General features: G+C 41.2%; 1 protein-coding gene across 1 annotated transcript in view; it reads left to right on the top strand.

Moving 5' to 3' along the window:
* The window catches only part of galnt16 (UDP-N-acetyl-alpha-D-galactosamine:polypeptide N-acetylgalactosaminyltransferase 16), a 37,234-nt gene that overhangs the window by 8,444 nt on the left and 10,105 nt on the right, over positions 1-18,685 (top strand). The window contains exons 2-9 of the mRNA XM_061082125.1: positions 514-695; positions 2,385-2,483; positions 2,573-2,640; positions 7,623-7,688; positions 10,439-10,560; positions 16,053-16,140; positions 16,438-16,522; positions 18,464-18,567. Of these exons, the coding sequence (XP_060938108.1) occupies positions 514-695; positions 2,385-2,483; positions 2,573-2,640; positions 7,623-7,688; positions 10,439-10,560; positions 16,053-16,140; positions 16,438-16,522; positions 18,464-18,567 (814 nt within the window). The remainder of the gene's footprint in view (positions 1-513; positions 696-2,384; positions 2,484-2,572; positions 2,641-7,622; positions 7,689-10,438; positions 10,561-16,052; positions 16,141-16,437; positions 16,523-18,463; positions 18,568-18,685) is intronic.

Below are 18,685 nucleotides of genomic sequence, written 5' to 3'. Positions count from 1 at the left end.
GACTCACATATTTGGGAATCAGATTTTTGGCGTCTTGAACATTATATCTACACTCTGCCTTCAGGGAATGGCTTCAGATTTTGTCTAGTTTTCACAAAGATGAACTCAGATTCCAGCGATCAATTGTCAAAGGTCGAAGAAGTGTGTGTAGCTATAACTGCACCGGTTGGCGGAGGCGTAAAACTGCAGGGTGGTTCTAGTTAAGTATTTATTCCAATCTGTAAATACCACTGAAATAAGAGGTTATAATTTCATCATCATCATCATCGTTTGTGTGTTAGTCAGCAGGATTACACAAATAATACTCAACCGATTTCCCAGAATTTTCTGTGAGATTTAAGCTTTGGCAGATTCAGATCTGGGTGGATAATCGGGTCGATTCCGGAATTTGCGATTTATTTAATCATTTATTTCTGCCTGGACTTTGCCTTTGGAAGTCTGGACTGTTCCTGTCACCCTGGTCCTGCTGACCTGAACATCTAAACACACATGACACGTGTTGTGCTCCTGCAGGTGACCCAGCCGCCGCGGGCCGAGCAGCAGGGGCAGCTGCTGGGCGGCTTCGATGAGAAGGCCTACCTGGCGGCGAAGCAGCTGAAGCCGGGGGACGACCCGTACAGGGAGCATGCCTTCAACCTGCAGGAGAGCGACCGGCTGGGCAGCGAGCGAGCCATCAGAGACACCCGACACTACAGGTGAGCAGGGTTCGACCCCCCCCCCCCCCGGGCCCGGGCGCTTTCCGTCTGCTCTGTTCTGCTCAAACAGATCAGGGACTAATCTGAAGCTTACGCAGCACATGGATGTGTGCAAAACAAACAGTGTCACTGCCTCACCGGTGGGTTCAGGGTCAATAGGATGTTTTTGTTGCAGAGTCCTGATCCGACCTGTGCAGCAGCAGGTTTAACCCCCGGACACAGGAAGTTATAAAAGACCTAGTTTGATCTTGAGATGGAAGGAGGCTTATTTCTTTTTAAATTGAAAATCTGTCTCAGCAAGTTCTCAACCTGTGACGATGAAAATATAATTTCTTCAAAATCTTTTAATAAAAAGTGTGTTTTAAAAGATTTAGGGTTTGTTTTTATGGGATTCGAATAAAGACACAGACTTAAACGCTGACTATGAAAATATATGATATACCTGCGTGTGATTTGTGAATTGTCAGACTTTTAAAATATATTATAATTATAAAATCTTAAATCATAAATATAGAATAAAAGCTAAAGGAACTACAGGTAACAATGTCAAATATTAGCAGTTTCTAAATGACTAGATATAATGATTATAATAATAATAACATAATAATAATAATAATAATAATAAACTTTACTGATATAGCAGTTTAAAGAATACTGTTTCACAAAGTGCTACGCAGACAAAAAAACAGAAAACCCATTCAGTGCATTTTCAAATCTAAACAAGTTAATGCAGGAGACAATGGATAAAATAAAGCAATACAACAAATGTCGGGTTAATAGAAAAGAATAAAATAAACCAATGAAACGCAGATTTGATGCATTTGGTTTTGTTGCACATAATAATGAACCAAGTGTCTTTGGGAAACCGACATTCTTTACTCAGAGTTTATACGATTGATGGAACAAAAATAATCTGAAGATCAACTATCATTAGTCGTCGCCATAGTTTCCACTGAAGCTCTATTCTTGGGTGGCAGGTTTGCTGTTGCTCCTGTTTGGTTTTTTTTTCACTGTTCACAGCTGCACTGAGAAATAAACTAACAGGAGCCGACGCGAGTGAGTCATAAACAGGAGGGAGAAGAAGTGAGGAAGGAGGCGAAAGCTCCGTTAAAGCAGCGAGAAACTGTTTAAAAGTGTTAAGAGAGTTAAAAAGAGGAAGTTACAGGAGCTGTGTTTACTTCTGAGCCCAATTAATACTGAGGGTTCGACCCACTGAGCACACGCATGGACACACAACACGAGAGAGCGAGACACAACTGTTTATATAAACATGCATCTATAAATCCCTAATGTGAGACGCTTGACTGATTGCCAACTATTCATCAGTGAACAAACAGTGTTTAATTAATTGCACAGTAACAGGTTTTGTGTTATTTCCTCTTCGTGTCTTCACACCACCGGTAGAAAGCGCCTTCGGCTTTAGGTGCAGATTAAAAGTACAGGGTCAGAAATCTGTGTAACTGTCGCCTGGCAACCGCATATTTCCATCTCATTACAGCAACAAGGCTGAGGCGACTCCGGAGGGCACGAAACCCACTGTGTATGTGTGTGCGTGTGTGTGCGAGTCTGTGTGTGTGAGAGTGTGAGTGTGTGTGCTTGTGCAGGATATTTCTGTCTAACTTGCTGTGATTTCCTCGGAGGAAGACGTCAGACCCGCTCACACCCTGTTGTGTGTTTGTGTGTCTGCAGGTGTGCGTCTCTGAATTACGACGCCGACCTCCCCTCCACCAGCATCATCATCACTTTCCACAATGAGGCTCGCTCCACTCTGCTTCGCACCATCAAAAGGTAACGAGGTCGAACGCCGAGCGGCCGGGTCACACCGGAGAGCGCTGACTCATCATGACTGATCTTCATCTCTCCTCCTCTTCCTCTAGCGTCCTGATGAGGAGTCTGGCGTCTCTGATCCAGGAAATAATCCTGATCGACGACTTCAGCTCTGACCGTAAGTCACTCTGGGGTTTTTTTTTTTTGCGGCTGGTGAAAACAAAGGTGGAGTTGATCTATCTGCCAAAGAGGTCATGTTTTTTTTTGGGTTTTGACATTTCACCAAAGCTACTGAGCAGCATTTCCACGAAACCTGGGTGTGGGAAAGGAAGATTTCCGGCTCCGGTTTCAGGAAACTGATGGCACTGACAGTATCTGAGCTGTGATGCTAAGATGTCAAAGGAATATCAGAAGCAGGAAGCAGATCATGAGTTAAAGTTTTAGACATGAATAAATCATTTGTCTCACTGACCTGGACAGAACAGAAGAAGGATTATTTCTCTAAAATTGAAAATCTGTCTCTCAGCCATTTCTCAACCTGCGACGATGAAAATATGATTTCTTCAAAATCTTTTAATAAAAAGTGTGTTTTTAAAGATTTAGGGTTTGTTTTTATGGGATTCGATTAAGACACAGACTTAAACGCTGACTTTTAAAATATATTATAATTATATGATCTTTTACAAATATAGAATAAAGGCTAAAGGAACTACAGGTAAAATGTCAAATATTTGCAGTTTCTAAATGACCAAATATAATAATAACAATACTAAACTAGCAGTTGAAAGAAAACTGTTTTCACAAAAGCAGAAAACACATTCAGTGCAATTTCAAATCTAAACAAGGGAATGCAGGAGACAATGGATAAAATAAAGCAATACAACAAATGTTAGGTTAATAGAAAATAATAAAATAAACCAATGAAATGCGGATTTGATGCATTTGGTTTTGTTGCACATAATAATGAACAATGAATAATGAAGTGTCTTTGGGAAACCGACATTCTTTACTCAGAGTTTATTCAATTGATGGAACAAAAATAACCTGAAGATCAACTATCATTAGTTGTCGCCATAGTTTCCACTGAAGCAAGGAACTACAGGTAACCTGGGTGTGGGAAGGGAAGATTTCTGGCTCTTTCAGGAAACTGATGGCACTGACAGTATCTGGGCTGTGAAGCTAAGATGTCAAAGGAATATCAGAAGCAGGAAGCAGATCACGAGTTAAAGTTTTAAACATGAATGAATCATTTGTCTCACTGACCTGGACAGAAGAAGTCTTATTTCTCTAAAATTTAAAATCTGTCTCTCAGCCATTTCTCAACCTGCGACGATGAAAATATGATTTCTTCAAAATATTTTAATAAAAAGTGTGTTTTAAAAGATTTAGGGTTTGTTTTTATGGGATTGGATTAAGACACAGACTTAAACGCTGACTTTTAAAATATATTATAATTATATGATCTTTTATGAATATAGAATAAAGGCTAAAGGAACTACAGGTAAAATGTCAAATATTTGCAGTTTCTAAATGACCAAATATAATAATAACAATACTAAACTAGCAGTTGAAAGAAAACTGTTTTCACAAAAGCAGAAAACACATTCAGTGCAATTTCAAATCTAAACAAGGGAATGCAGGAGACAATGGATACAATAAAGCAATAAAACAAATGTTGGGTTAATAGAAAAGAATAAAATAAACCAATGAAATGCAGATTTGATGCATTTGGTTTTGTTGCACATAATAATGAACCAAGTATCTTTGGGAAACCGACATTCTTTACTCAGAGTTTATTCAATTGATGGAACAAAAATAACCTGAAGATCAACTATCATTAGTTGTCGCCATAGTTTCCACTGAAGCAAGGAACTACAGGTAACCTGGGTGTGGGAAGGGAAGATTTCTGGCTCTTTCAGGAAACCGATGGCACTGCCAGTATCTGGGCTGTGATGCTAAGATGTCAAAGGAATATCAGAAGCAGGAAGCAGATCACGAGTTAAAGTTTTAAACATGAATGAATCATTTGTCTATCTAACCTGGACATTAGTAAAACCAGGAGCTGACGGGCGGGTCGTGTTCTCATGAAACCGAACCGGCGCTGTGGAATTACAGGAAAACCACATTTCAGTAATTATTCTGCTTTGTCAGCGAGAACTACACCAGCTCAGGCTTGTTACTGTCTGTAATCACCACCACATGCATCTTCTGTCTGCAGAGATGACCTACATTCACTGTGCGCTCTCACACACACACACACACTGACCACAAACACACACACGCTGACCACACACACAGATGTAGACGCACTCGGAGGTGTTGAAGCTGCCAGACATGGACCCAGTGGCGTCTCAGCAGCTCCATTAACTCCCAGCTGCCTCGTTAATTGGCCTGTTTACCTGCAGCCGGCGATGAACCAGCAGCAGTGACAGGGTTGGATTATTCTCCTTCTGCCAAAGTGCCAGTGAGCAAGACTCTCAGCCTCCTCTCAGCTTTCTGAATGAAATGTAATTGATCTTGTTAATCTCCTTGTTGTTGGACTTTTTTTTAAGCATTTGGGGATTTATCAATTTTTTCCCGCTTTGAGTTTGTTATAGATAGATAGATAGATAGATAGATAGTCCAGGCAAAGTAGCGTTTTACGACCGACTAATTGTAAAATAATTTTTTTCAGCATAGATCATTTCTATGAGGTGTCCAGAACAACATACTAAAAGTCCTAAGAAATCCTAGTTGAGGAAATATGTTTGATTCTCATCAATGTGTTCCAATAAGGCCCGGCAACAATACACCCCAAAAAGACAATTTTTTCCTTTACTCCAATCAAAATAAAACTTTACACAATGAAAGCAACCATGAAACGTAACATTTTTTGTATTACAAGTTTCTTTTGAAATGAATTTGACAAGCACATGAGCTCCACACTTATTGAATATGTCCTAATTTGCATAGGCAAACACCATTCATATGTATTACAAATACATACATAAATTAATTTTCAAAGAAACTTGTAATACAAAAAATGTTACGTTTCATGGCTACTTTCATTGTGTAAAGTTTCATTTTGATAGGAGTAAAGGAAAAAAATAGTCTTTTTGGGGTGTATTGTTGCCGGGCCTTATATGCACACATTGATGAGAATTAAACATATTTCCTCAACTACGATTTCTTAGGACTTTTAGTATGTTGTTCTGGACACCTCATAGAAATAATCTATGCTGAAAAAAATTATTTTACAATTACTTCTATTTTTGGCTCCAAAATGGGCTACTTTGCCTGGACTAAGATAGATAGATTACTTTATTCATCCCCAAAGGGAAATTAAGTCGTCTCTTGTTTTTACTTTGTCTGTCTCAGGCTTTTTATTTCCTCTTACTGTAATAGCCTTTATTTCCTCTTTCCTCGTGTCTGTATTTTCATAATATTCCTGTTGAACCAGAGAGACAGGGTTCACCGCCAATGACCACACATAACTCGCAGCGTCGTGTCACTTGATAAACAGACGAGCAGAGTCCAGGTGAAGCAGAGACAGGGAGCGAGAGTGAGAGCTGATTGGCCGGTGTGAGCTGGCAGGGAGACGGATAGAGGAGGTGGGGGGGGGATTGTCCTCTCTGGGTTTAATCCTGTTAACGCTCGCCCGGAGGAAAGCGTCCTCAGTCAAGGACAGTGATCTTTACTGTGAGTCCAGTCAACAGCATGTGACAGAGGAGAGGCCACTGCAGTAAACACTGTGTACCGATGCACTGTCAGGGTTCAATTCAATTATGGAACTTAATTTGTTAATTATATATTGGATATATTTAGAATCTTTCAGTTTTTATTTCTTTATTTGCCCGTTGTTGAGTTGTTCAGTTGCAGTTTTTCAGTTTTCACGAGCTGAGAGAAGCTCATCTAGTTTCCCTGTGCAGTGCATCATGGGATAAAAAATCCCATCAATGAAAAACTCGACTGTTCATATGTAGTTTTGCATTTTTATTAGACTTTGACATTTTACCCTGTGTAAACATACATACTTTATATTCAAAACATGCAGCGCAGTTAGAGGAAGTGTATGAATGATGCAAGGACTTGTGCTTATGGACACACACACAAACACACACACACCACACACACACACACACACACACACACACACACAACACAGACACATCTGCCTGGAAGTCTGCAACATCTGTTCAGTGGGAGTGATCTATGATTTTATGCTCTTCATCCCTGAGTGGATAAAGCCCCCTCTCCTCTTCACTAAACACAGACACAGACACACACACACACACACACACACACACACACACACACACACACACACACACACACCTAACCTTAACCTAACCCTAGACTTAAAACATGACTTAAAATGTAATGATTTATGTTATTTCTGTCCCCATAAGGAAGACAAGTCCTCATAATTTGACTATGTGAATAGATGTAGGTCCCTAAACCATGTTATATATCTGCACACTCACACTTTGAGCTGTAAATGCAAACACAACCCGTGTGTACACACACAGTAGATTGAGTCCAGCTTGTCCTGACTCTCTGCGGCTGGTTGAGAAGAGGATCTGCTCGATTTACCTTCAACCCCTGAGCAGGATCACACTCGCTGTCTGCTGCTAATCCTCTCCCCAGGGTGTGTGTGTGTGTGTGTGTGTGTGTGTGTGTGTGTGTGTACCTGCTTGTTCACGCTGTTTGTGATGATGTCCGACTCTGTGCATCAACAAAAGCTCCGAGCCAGATAACGCCCGGTGTAGAGGAGAGGGAGCAGGCGATGGGGAAAGAGACACTCGCTGCATTTGTTTATGGAAAAGTGATTTAGAATTGAATTATCCGGTGAAATGGAACTCTTTTGTTTGGACTCTCTTCTTTGGTGTTTATGTGGTTATTTGCCGGATGTGATGGAGCACAGATGGTTGTTTAAAAGTGATGAGTGCTCAGGTCACATGGCGCCGTGGCCTTTGCAGAGGGTGTGTGTCTGTATAACTTTGTGCTTTCGTGTGTGTGTTGAAGGGCTGGACATCTATGAAGTGTGTGTGTGTGTGTGTGTGTGTGTGTGCGTGTGTGTGAGTGTGTTTGAGTGTGAGACGAGCCGACGTGGATGAGATGTTATTCTCTGTGTGTGTCCTGCTTCCTCCTCTCATCATCTCCTCTTGTCTCCTCCTCCAGCTGAGGACTGCCAGCTGCTCGCTCAGATCCCCAAAGTGCACTGCCTGAGGAACGGCAGGAGAGAGGGTGAGTGGGGGGACCGGGGGGGGGAGACCATTAATCTAATGGAAAGTCTCGGCTTACAGGTGCTGTACGTTTTTAACCAGTCCGAAATAAAGGAATTCTGTCGTAGTATCACGAGTAAAGGAAACAGAAGATTTAGTTTAACCTGGTTTACACAAGGCAAAGAAATGCATCAGAGAAATATTTAAAATCAACAAAATTAGACAAAAATAAAACTATTCACAATTTTATCAACTTAAAGGGACTCTTACCTTTGTTGCATTTTTACACTTTTTGTGGATAAGGTTCAATTGGTATTAATAAGGTAATGACACTCTAAAATGCAAGACAGACCCACCAGGAGTAAAAACAAACAATTATTTCACTCTCATAATATTTAGTGAAAACTTCAACCAATAAAATTCTTCGGACCGAAGGACCTTATTGGCCGACAGACCTGTCTGTTTGCTGCATGGACATGCAGGTTTTCCGTCTGCTTCTTGTGGCGCATTCGGGCCCGCGTCATCAAGGCATGTGAATGTAAATGTATATAACTTACCGAATCCATTGCTTTAGTAAACAAAAACTCACGTGCGTGCGCGGAGGCAGTAATTGTAAGTCTGCTTGTAAATAAAGTTTCTTCAAAAAAACACCGCGGATGGGAACGAGGGGGTGGGGCATTGGAGGAAGGCGGGATGATTTGAATGTGCTGTAATTCTCAAATGCAACAAAGGTAAGAGTCCCTTTAACAAATAGAACCCGTCGTCACATGACCTGTCACATGACCTGTCAGGTGACCTTGTGTTTAAAGAAGGAGCCGTGACCAAAACGTTTTCTGGCAGGTTGTTAAAATCTCTGTGGGAGCTCTTTCCCTATGACTCATATTAAAAATTGCCACGTTCGACTCCAGGGCTTCTTCTTGTGCTATTTTTAAAAAGGTGCAATTATTTTTCATCAAACCGTTTCACAGGTTTGTCCCCGACTCTGGAACGAATCTCCTCAGATTGTTTGATTAAGTGTCGATGCTGCAGAAAAACAAAAACCTAGTAAACAGACGTTTAACCTCCTCCTCTCGTCTCTGAGTCGAATGCAAATGACTTTGATTGTGTCGCTGAGCTTTCACTTCACCGTCTCGTGTTTGTAGCAACGGCTTCACCAGCTCCTCTTTAAAATAGATTCCGGCTCCACATCAACACTTTCTCCTCTTTCTCCTTTTTTTCACCGAGCGATTGAAAGTGGTTGCTGGGGCACAGAGCGAGACCCAATCTGGTATCTGCCTCCGAAGAATCCAATTAACTGGTTTCATTTCTAAAGGCTGTTTGTTCTGTGGACGCTTTGCCAGCTGAAGCACAACGTAAATATCCCAGAAACACAGTCGACTCCCTCTCAGCAAATAAATAACTTTAATGAGATTCTGTTGGTTTTCAAGTTGTTCAGGACTGAAACTGTGGAGTGTGTTCTCCTTCCTGCAGGGAAACAATGTGACCGGGGACGACCTTTAAACAACAGAAACACATCATTTGTAAATATGATGTCAAGTCTCTCGAAATGACATTTTCATGGTTTCTTTCTGTTTCTGAAACCAGCTGAAGAGGAAGAGAAGCCCGGTTTTCTGTCCACAGTTGCCTCAGTTCAGTAGAATTCTGAAACAACTTCCCTCTGATAATCATCATATTTAGATGTATATATTTTATTTGCTATTTTAAATTTTTGATATTTTATTTCATTGTTATTCTATTTTATTATTTTTTATTCTATTTTATGCTTTTTCTATTTTTATTTTATTTTTTGGGGTTGAAATTACTGAGCATTGCTTAAATAGAGCCTGTGACCCAAGTATTTCATTGATAGTGACTGCTTCATGTTATCTCTGTTCATTTGACAATAAAAAATCTTGAATCTTGAATCTTCTGTGCACTGATGAAGGCAACAAGTACACAACAGAAAACCCCAGTAATCTACTCAGCAAGGGCCGGATCATGTAGCAATTTAATCTGCAGTTCAATTCTGATTCTGATGGACAGGAAGTGTAAAGAAATCTGAGCTCTTTCTGAGGATTTGGTCAAAAGCTCAGCAGCAGCACTTTGCACCACTTATCCATGTTGTGCATCAGGAGGTGAAGAGGTTGTTACGATACTGGAGACTTGGTGAAAGTAAAGAGCGTCGGGTAGTAATTTTATTAGACTTGACAGAGCCACAGAGTCAGAATCAGGGTTTGTTACCAAGTATAAATACGTATAAAAATGAATAAACACTAGGAAAACAAGATGAAAGCTAGAAACGTACAATTTTACTTTTCTGCCCCCGGGGAAGTTCAGGTTTCAGCAGGTGGGAAATAAACAGCTTTTCGCAGGACCAGTGCAAAAAGGGAAATGTTCCGAAAACTCAAAAATTCCAGGTAATTTACAGCACTAAATTTGAGGCTCACTCAATCTCAATCATTTATCTCTCATTGTTATAAAAACTAAAATAAGAATCCTAAGCTGTTTCAGACATGAACGCAGCAGAAGATCAGACGAGTTCACAACTTCTGGAACTTTCAGAAGAGGGGAGGACGTCACATGAAGCAAATACTTTTTCCAAAGCCAATAAATAATCACCATTCATCACATTAAGCTGAGTAAAGTCCAGTTCCTCCAGTGCTGAGGAGTGTGACTCTGATCTCTCATGTGACCCAGGATGTGCTTTGGTTCCATAACAGCTATTCAGTATTAAATCAGATCTCATGTTCAGCTCCACGTTTCCCTGACCTTTGACCTGCACCCCCACCTCAGGTCTGATCCGGTCACGTGTGCGAGGAGCCAACACGGCCTCGGCCTCCATCTTGACCTTCCTGGACAGCCACTGTGAGGTCAACGCCGACTGGCTGCAGCCGATGATCCAGCGAGTCAAGGAGGTACAGCCGTCATTCACACTCTCCAATGATACACTGCAGACACACACACACACACACACACACATACACACATACATGTATCACACACATATTTTAGAGGTGAAACACTCACAGTTTTGTGATGTAACGCTTCAGGGGAGTTTGCTCCGTCCCTGGGAGGATTTTATTGGCTGTGATGTAACTTGTTGGCCTTCACACTGTTGATTCAACACTGTGGTGAGACTGAACTGGTTGTAGACCTGATGGAAGAGGGAAGGTGATGTTTCCCAGCCCAGGTGTTTTCCACTTGACTCTGGAGCTTTGTATCGGATTAGTCTGGTTTGTGTTGAAGTCACTTCTCGCTTCAGGTTGGGTCTCTCTTCTGGTTTTTAACGCACTGGGAAGATTCTGTCCGTCCAACACATCCTACAAATTAAATCATCAGAAAATCATGAACAGGAGGATATGAAAAAAAACATGGATAATTTGAGATTTATTTTTTAAGCGTAAGTATAATGAAATAAAGACAACAAAATGTAAATTGGATGAAGAAATCTCATTTAGGTTGGATTTTTAAGACCTACAAATCCAACCTAATTTTTAGGTCTTAAAAATTAGACCTAAAATTTTTTAAATTAGGTCTTAAAATTATCAGGGGGACTTTCTGCTCTGGTTGATTTCGATTTCTTATTCTTTTCGTGTGAACCTTCATTTGTGCCTCAGACTTACAGAGACACAGGAAACTGGGGCAAACATGAATTCTCACTAATAAAAAAAAAATTCGAAAGTAAATCGACACAGCATCATGTGAAAGCAGAAAACACACAAAGATGAGATCTCTGCAAGGAAAGGAAAACATTCCTATTAAATTCTGTGTGTTTGCTGCAGTTTGTTCAGACACAAACTCGCTGAACGACACTGCAGCTCAGTGTCTCCTTCAGATTCTACAGCATGCGGTTGTTTGCACATTGTGTTTCCCGACACTCGTCCTTGTGGCTCTGGGCAGCTCTGACTCATGCAGCTTGTGTGTCAGTGTTTGTCAGTGTGTGTTAGTGTGTGTTACTGTGTGTTACAGTGTGTTAGTGTGAGAGCGCAGTGATGATTCTGCAGCTCCTCGGCTCGGCCGCCCATGGTCCTGGACTCGTTCATCTTCCTGACACCACACCCCCGTCTTGGTAAAGGGTTGAGAGAGCAGGATGAGGAGTCACTGGTTCATGCACAGTGTGTAAAATACTGTAAAATCTCCATCTTTAAACTTATGCATGTATAATACAATCTTTTATTAATTACTGGTGGAGGAGAACATGATTTCTCCCTGCACTGTAGTGAGGTTTGTCTGAATGCCAGAGCTGTTCGTTGTCTCGAGCAGTTTTCAGACAGTTTGTCTTTCAGCCGCAGATTATCTGGGTCAGACGTGTTCATGACAACAGGAAAATGACTGTAACAAGCAGGTGAGGGGAAATGTCCGGAGGTCTGAGAGCAGCTTCTTATCTGACACTAAGAAAACAACTGAGGAAGTGACTGGAAGCTTGCTGTAGATTTGAGGGAAACTCGATAGAAACGAGTCATCGGATGAAGTCATTTGAATTTTGTGGTTTTACCCAAATGTCTACTGGGATGAAATGAGCGAGCGATGACATTTTATATCCAAAAGGTCAAATGTTGTTCAACGTTTTGCAGAAGCACTTTTTTTCAAACCATCACAGGAACAGAAAGGGAGATTGTGACCAAACATTCCATTCAATCAAACGTGTTGATTTTATTCATAATCCCTCAAGATGAAATGCCTTTATCTACAGAAAATGCTTCTGCCATGTATCTAGTGTAATAATTGTGTAATAAGCATTTACAGTTGAGAACATGATGCAAGTCAGAGGTCTGGATCTCGACCTTTAGCTCCAGCTGGACTGTGTTTCCTCTCTCACTCAGACACTGATGTGACTTTACTGTGCGATGAAGCAAACTGAGACCCCCGTGAAATCCACAGCGCACAGAACACATCTCCTAATCTACAGATTCCATTTTTCTTCTGTTCGGTTCTGAAGTTCCTCTTCTCCTGGAAACCGCTGCTCGTCTCGGCCCGTTGGTTTTGTGTCTCTGCTGCAGACGCTTAAACTCCTTTAAATGCGACAGTGAATTCATCCGACTGTAAGAGACAGAATCTCACAGTGCGTTAAGTTCAGACGCAGAAAGACAGAAGAGAGAGAGTGGGGGGGTATTGAGAGATCATTAGTCACATCCATTTGGCCTCTTCATGCATTTCCACATCACAGAGGCTTATTAAAACCCAGATAAACTGTCTCTTGCTCAAAGCAGTCGAGAGCATCACTTTTCAAAAATTGCTCTCTGGCAGGATGGCATTTCACACTTGACCCCCCCACACACACACACACACACACAGACACACACACACACAGACACCACACACACACACACACACACACACACACACACTCCCACTCCGGGTGCAGAGAACTCAAAGTTCAGGACGGGTTCAGGAATTCAGAGAGGGACTGCTCTAATTGGAAACAGTCGTTTTTAGAGTGTCCCGATGCTAAAGCTGTTACCACTACACACACACACACACACACACACACACACACACACACACACACACACACACACACACACACACACACACACACACACACACACACACACACACACACACAGGCACACTCACAGATGCCTGATGGGCAAACAGCAGTGTTGGCACAGCCAGACGTCCACAGACAGACGTCAGGCAACACTCACACACTAACTCTCCCAGATCAATAGTTCTGTTCTGCGTTGTGTTTACTGTTGTGTTGCTGATGCTTCTGCAGCAGGAGCTAATTCAACAGGTCACAGTTCATCTCTCATTCATTCACGTCCATTACGACCTGGGGGAGGTGGGGGGGGGGGGTGAGGGAGTCCGGCCCACTCACGTCCTCTGAGCTCGTTATCTTCTGCACAGTGGGACCAGGAGATGTTTGCAATGTCTCCACAATACGCTTGTGCACTCAATTTAATGCATTTACTGTTTACTCTGATTCTTTCTATGAAGCGTTTTGCACTGTTCCGGTTTGTGCTCCTCACATCCTACCACACCCTGCGCCTTTCGGTTGTGTACTGGGTTGTGTTCTTATGTGTGTTTATATGTTTTGTCTATTTATGTGTTTACACCTGGGATTAGAGAGAAACAGCATTTCCATCCCGTCTAAGTCCTGCATTGAGTTCAGCTTATTTAGTTTGGTTTATTCCACATAAACACACAAAATAAATGTAAAAAACATGTGTGGGATTTGGTAGAAACCAATAAACACCTAAATATAACAGAAGAAATAAAATACAAACCATACCAAATCTTCAATACAGGTTTTATACATATTTAATATATCTATTATACGTGTTACTATCCAGGAAATAATTGGATGAATGAATAACAGAATCTCATCAAATACAGACTTCAGACAGATCAGTTAGAAAATAACATATGAATACCAATAAGAGTGTGAATGTAAAATGTTGTATTCTTCTGTGTGTTTATATGTTTTGTCTATTTATGTGTTTACACCTGGGATTAGAGAGAAACAGCATTTCCATCCCGTCTAAGTCCTGAATTGAGTTCAGCTTATTTAGTTTGGTTTATTCCACATAAACACACAAAATAAATGAAAAAAATATGTGTGGGATTTGGTAGAAACCAATAAACACCTAAATATAACAGAAGAAATAAAATACAAACCATAACAAATCTTCAATACAGGTTTTATACATATTTAATATATATATTATACGTGTTACTATCCAGGAAATAATTGGATGAATGAATAACAGAATCTAATTAAATACAGACTTCAGACAGATCAGTTAGAAAATAACCTATAAATACCAATAAGAGTGTGAATGTAAAATGTTGTATTCTTATGTGTGTTTATATGTTTTGTCTCTTTATATGTGTATGGGATTAGAGAGAAACAGCATTTCCATCCTGTCTAAATCCTGAATTGAGTTCAGATTATTTAGTTTGGTTTATTCCACATAAACACACAAAATACATGTACAAAATATGTGTGGGATTTGGTAGAAACCAATAAACACCTAAATATAACAGAAGAAATAAAATACAAACCATAACAAATCTTTAATACAGGTTTTATACATATTTAATATATATATTATACATGTTACTATCCAGGAAATAATTGGATGAATGAATAACAGAATCTAATTAAATACAGACTTCAGACAGATCAGTTAGAAAATAACCTATAAATACCAATAAGAGTGTGAATGTAAAATGTTGTATTCTTATGTGTGTTTATATGTTTTGTCTCTTTATATGTGTATGGGATTAGAGAGAAACAGCATTTCCATCCTGTCTAAATCCTGAATTGAGTTCAGATTATTTAGTTTGGTTTATTCCACATAAACACACAAAATACATGTACAAAATATGTGTGGGATTTGGTAGAAACCAATAAACACCTAAATATAACAGAAGAAATAAAATACAAACCATAACAAATCTTTAATACAGGTTTTATACATATTTAATATATATATTATACATGTTACTATCCAGGAAATAATTGGATGAATGAATAACAGAATCTAATTAAATACAGACTTCAGACAGATCAGTTAGAAAATAACCTATAAATACCAATAAGAGTGTGAATGTAAAATGTTGTATTCTTATGTGTGTTTATATGTTTTGTCTCTTTATATGTGTATGGGATTAGAGAGAAACAGCATTTCCATCCTGTCTAAATCCTGAATTGAGTTCAGATTATTTAGTTTGGTTTATTCCACATAAACACACAAAATACATGTACAAAATATGTGTGGGATTTGGTAGAAACCAATAAACACCTAAATATAACAGAAGAAATAAAATACAAACCATAACAAATCTTTAATACAGGTTTTATACATATTTAATATATATATTATACATGTTACTATCCAGGAAATAATTGGATGAAGGAATAACAGAATCGAATCAAATACAGACTACAGACAGATGTATTGGAAAATGACTTGGTGTAGTGGAAAATAGCAAAGTGTGGTTGAAATTTGATAGTTGAAGAGTAACTATTTGCATACCTGTCTAAGACTCCAGGACCTGAAATGTTTGTGACCTGAAAACTGTTTGACCTTTCCATTATGTATGTAAATGATTCGTTCCTGTGCTTTGGTTCCTGTCTAAAACTACCCTACAGAACCAGTCTGAACTGGCTCAGGCAAACAGCCTTGTTCTCCTATATAAGATCTGTGCATCTGACTGTTCTTCATCTTCACTCTGAGATCCTTGTGGTTTCCCTGTGTTGATCCTTTCTGCAGAAAGCCCCTTATTAAATACACGTAGATAACTTTGTCGTTTCCAGCCTCTTGTATCTCCAGATTTCCATCACACAGATCAGCTAGAAAATAACATATAAATACCAATAAGAGTGTGAATGTAAAATGTTTAATGGAGTTCAGCCTCTTGATGATGAAGTGTCCGTCCCTCTCGTCCTCTCCTGCAGGATCACACGCGAGTGGTCAGCCCCATCATCGATGTCATCAGCCTGGACAACTTCGCCTACTTGGCGGCCTCAGCGGACCTGAGAGGAGGTCAGGACACGAAACACAAACCGGTCACAGTAACACTCGATCACACGCAGCTGCAGGAAAAACCCCTGTTTCAAAAATCCCTTGTTGCATGACATCATAATCCTCCACGGATCAAACTCAGAAGCCACGAAGCAAATTCCCCCAAAAGAGCAGAATCAAGTGGCTCTGTGTGTAAAGTTTGTTAGAGATAGAGAAGATAGAAAGTTTAGAGTCACAGGGTTCGTTTACAAAGTGAAATCATTCAACCACAAGAAATCAATAAATCAACGTTTTGTTTCGCTGTGTTTGTTCTGTCAGGGTTCGACTGGAGTCTCCATTTCAAATGGGAGCAGATTCCCATCGAGCAGAAGATGGCCCGAAGTGACCCGACCCAGGCCATCAGGTGCGTCTCTGAAGCTCGTTACTGCTCCTCTTCCTCTCGTTACCTCTCCTCTTCCTCATGTTACAGCTCCTCTTCCTCTTCCTCACGATACCGCTCCTCTTCCTCTCGTTACTGCTCCTCTTTCTCTCGTTACCGCTCCTCTTCCTCACGTTACTGCTCCTCTTCCTCTCGTTACTGCTCCTCTTCCTCTCGTTACCTCTCCTCTTCCTCTCGTTACCTCTCCTCTTCCTCACGTTACCTCTCCTCTTCCTCTCGTTACCTCTCTTCTTCCACTCGTTACCTCTCCTCTTCCTCATGTTACCTCTCCTCTTCCTCTCGTTACCTCTCCTCTTCCTCTCGTTACCTCTTCTCTTCCTCACCTTACCTCTCCTCTTCCTCACGTTACCTCTCCCCTTCTCTTCCTCACGTTACTGCTCCTCTTCCTCTTGTTACTGCTCCTCTTCCTCATGTTACCTCTCCCCTTCTCTTCCTCACGTTACCTCTCCTCTTCCTCTCGTTACTGCTCCTCTTCCTCTCGTTACCTCTCCTCTTCCTCTCGTTACCTCTCCTCTTCCTCACGTTACCTCTCCTCTTCCTCTCGTTACCTCTCTTCTTCCACTCGTTACCTCTCCTCTTCCTCATGTTACCTCTCCTCTTCCTCTCGTTACCTCTCCTCTTCCTCTCGTTACCTCTTCTCTTCCTCACCTTACCTCTCCTCTTCCTCACGTTACCTCTCCCCTTCTCTTCCTCACGTTACTGCTCCTCTTCCTCTTGTTACTGCTCCTCTTCCTCATGTTACCTCTCCCCTTCTCTTCCTCACGTTACCTCTCCTCTTCCTCTCGTTACTGCTCCTCTTCCTCTCGTTACCTCTCCTCTTCCTCTCCTTACTGCTCCTCTTCCTCTCGTTACTGCTCCTCTTCCTCTCTTTACCTCTCATCTTCCTCTCGTTACCTCTCCTCTTCCTCTCGTTACCGCTCCTCTTCCTCTTGTTACCTCTCCTCTTCCTCTCGTTGCCGCTCCTCTTCCGCTTGTTACCTCTCCTCTTCCTCTCGTTACCGCTCCTCTTCCTCTCGTTACCTCTCCTCTTTCTCTCGTTACCTCTCCTCTTCCTCTCGTTACTGCTCCTCTTCCTCACGTTACTGCTCTTCTTCCTCTTCCTCTCGTTAACGCTCCTCTTCCTTTCGTTACTGCTCCTCTCCTCTCGTTACCTCTCCTCTTCCTCTCGTTACTGCTCCTCTTCCTCACGTTACTGCTCCTCTTCCTCTTCCTCTCGTTAACGCTCCTCTTCCTCTCGTTACTGCTCCTCTTCCTCACGTTACTGCTCCTCTTCCTCTTCCTCTCGTTAACGCTCCTCTTCCTTTCGTTACTGCTCCTCTCCTCTCGTTACCTCTCCTCTTCCTCATGTTACCGCTCCTCTTCCTCACGTTGCCTCTCCTCATCCTCTCGTTACTGCTCCTCTTCCTCACGTTACCTCTCCTCATCCTCTCGTTACCGCTTCTCTTCTTCACGTTACCTCTCCTCTTCCTCTGATTTCACCCCGGTGCTTTAGTTTGTTTGTAAGCAAGATTACAGAGAAACTACTGAAAAGAAACTTGATGGAAATGTTTGAAGCCAGTTTACTGTTTTTCCCACTTTCCTTTAAATTGTGAGATCGTTTTTCAACATTTTCATTTATTTCTCAGTGATCCATGAATTATTCTCTGGAAAAATGGTTCTTTGATGTCCTTCCTTTCTAATTTATTTATTTTTGTTGACAAACAAACAAACAAATGGACCAGGGGGGTAAAAACATAAGCTCCTCTTCCCGTTTTGGGAGATATCTACTTATACTGATGTGTAGGTTTTCCTCTGGAATGATATGAGACGCTCACCTGCAGAGTTAGAAAGCTGAGAAACTATCAAGCTTGTGAAAACTCCACAAATCCAAAGAGGGAATTTAAATGATTCCTTCTGTCTCTGCAGGACGCCCGTCATCGCCGGGGGGATCTTCGTCATGGACAAGAGCTGGTTCAACCACCTGGGCCAGTACGACACCCACATGGACATCTGGGGGGGGGAGAACTTTGGTGAGCTCACTGATGATACTGACCATTTACCTTCATCAGAATAATAACTTTTTATTCAAATGACGTTGCTCTCAGAACACACAAAGCTGTCCTGCTGCCTGAGCTCAGACATACAATT

Source organism: Limanda limanda, chromosome 12, assembly GCF_963576545.1.
Source record: "Limanda limanda chromosome 12, fLimLim1.1, whole genome shotgun sequence".
NCBI classification, from domain to species: Eukaryota; Metazoa; Chordata; class Actinopteri; order Pleuronectiformes; family Pleuronectidae; genus Limanda; species Limanda limanda.
This window is presented reverse-complemented; position numbering and strand designations above follow the sequence as displayed.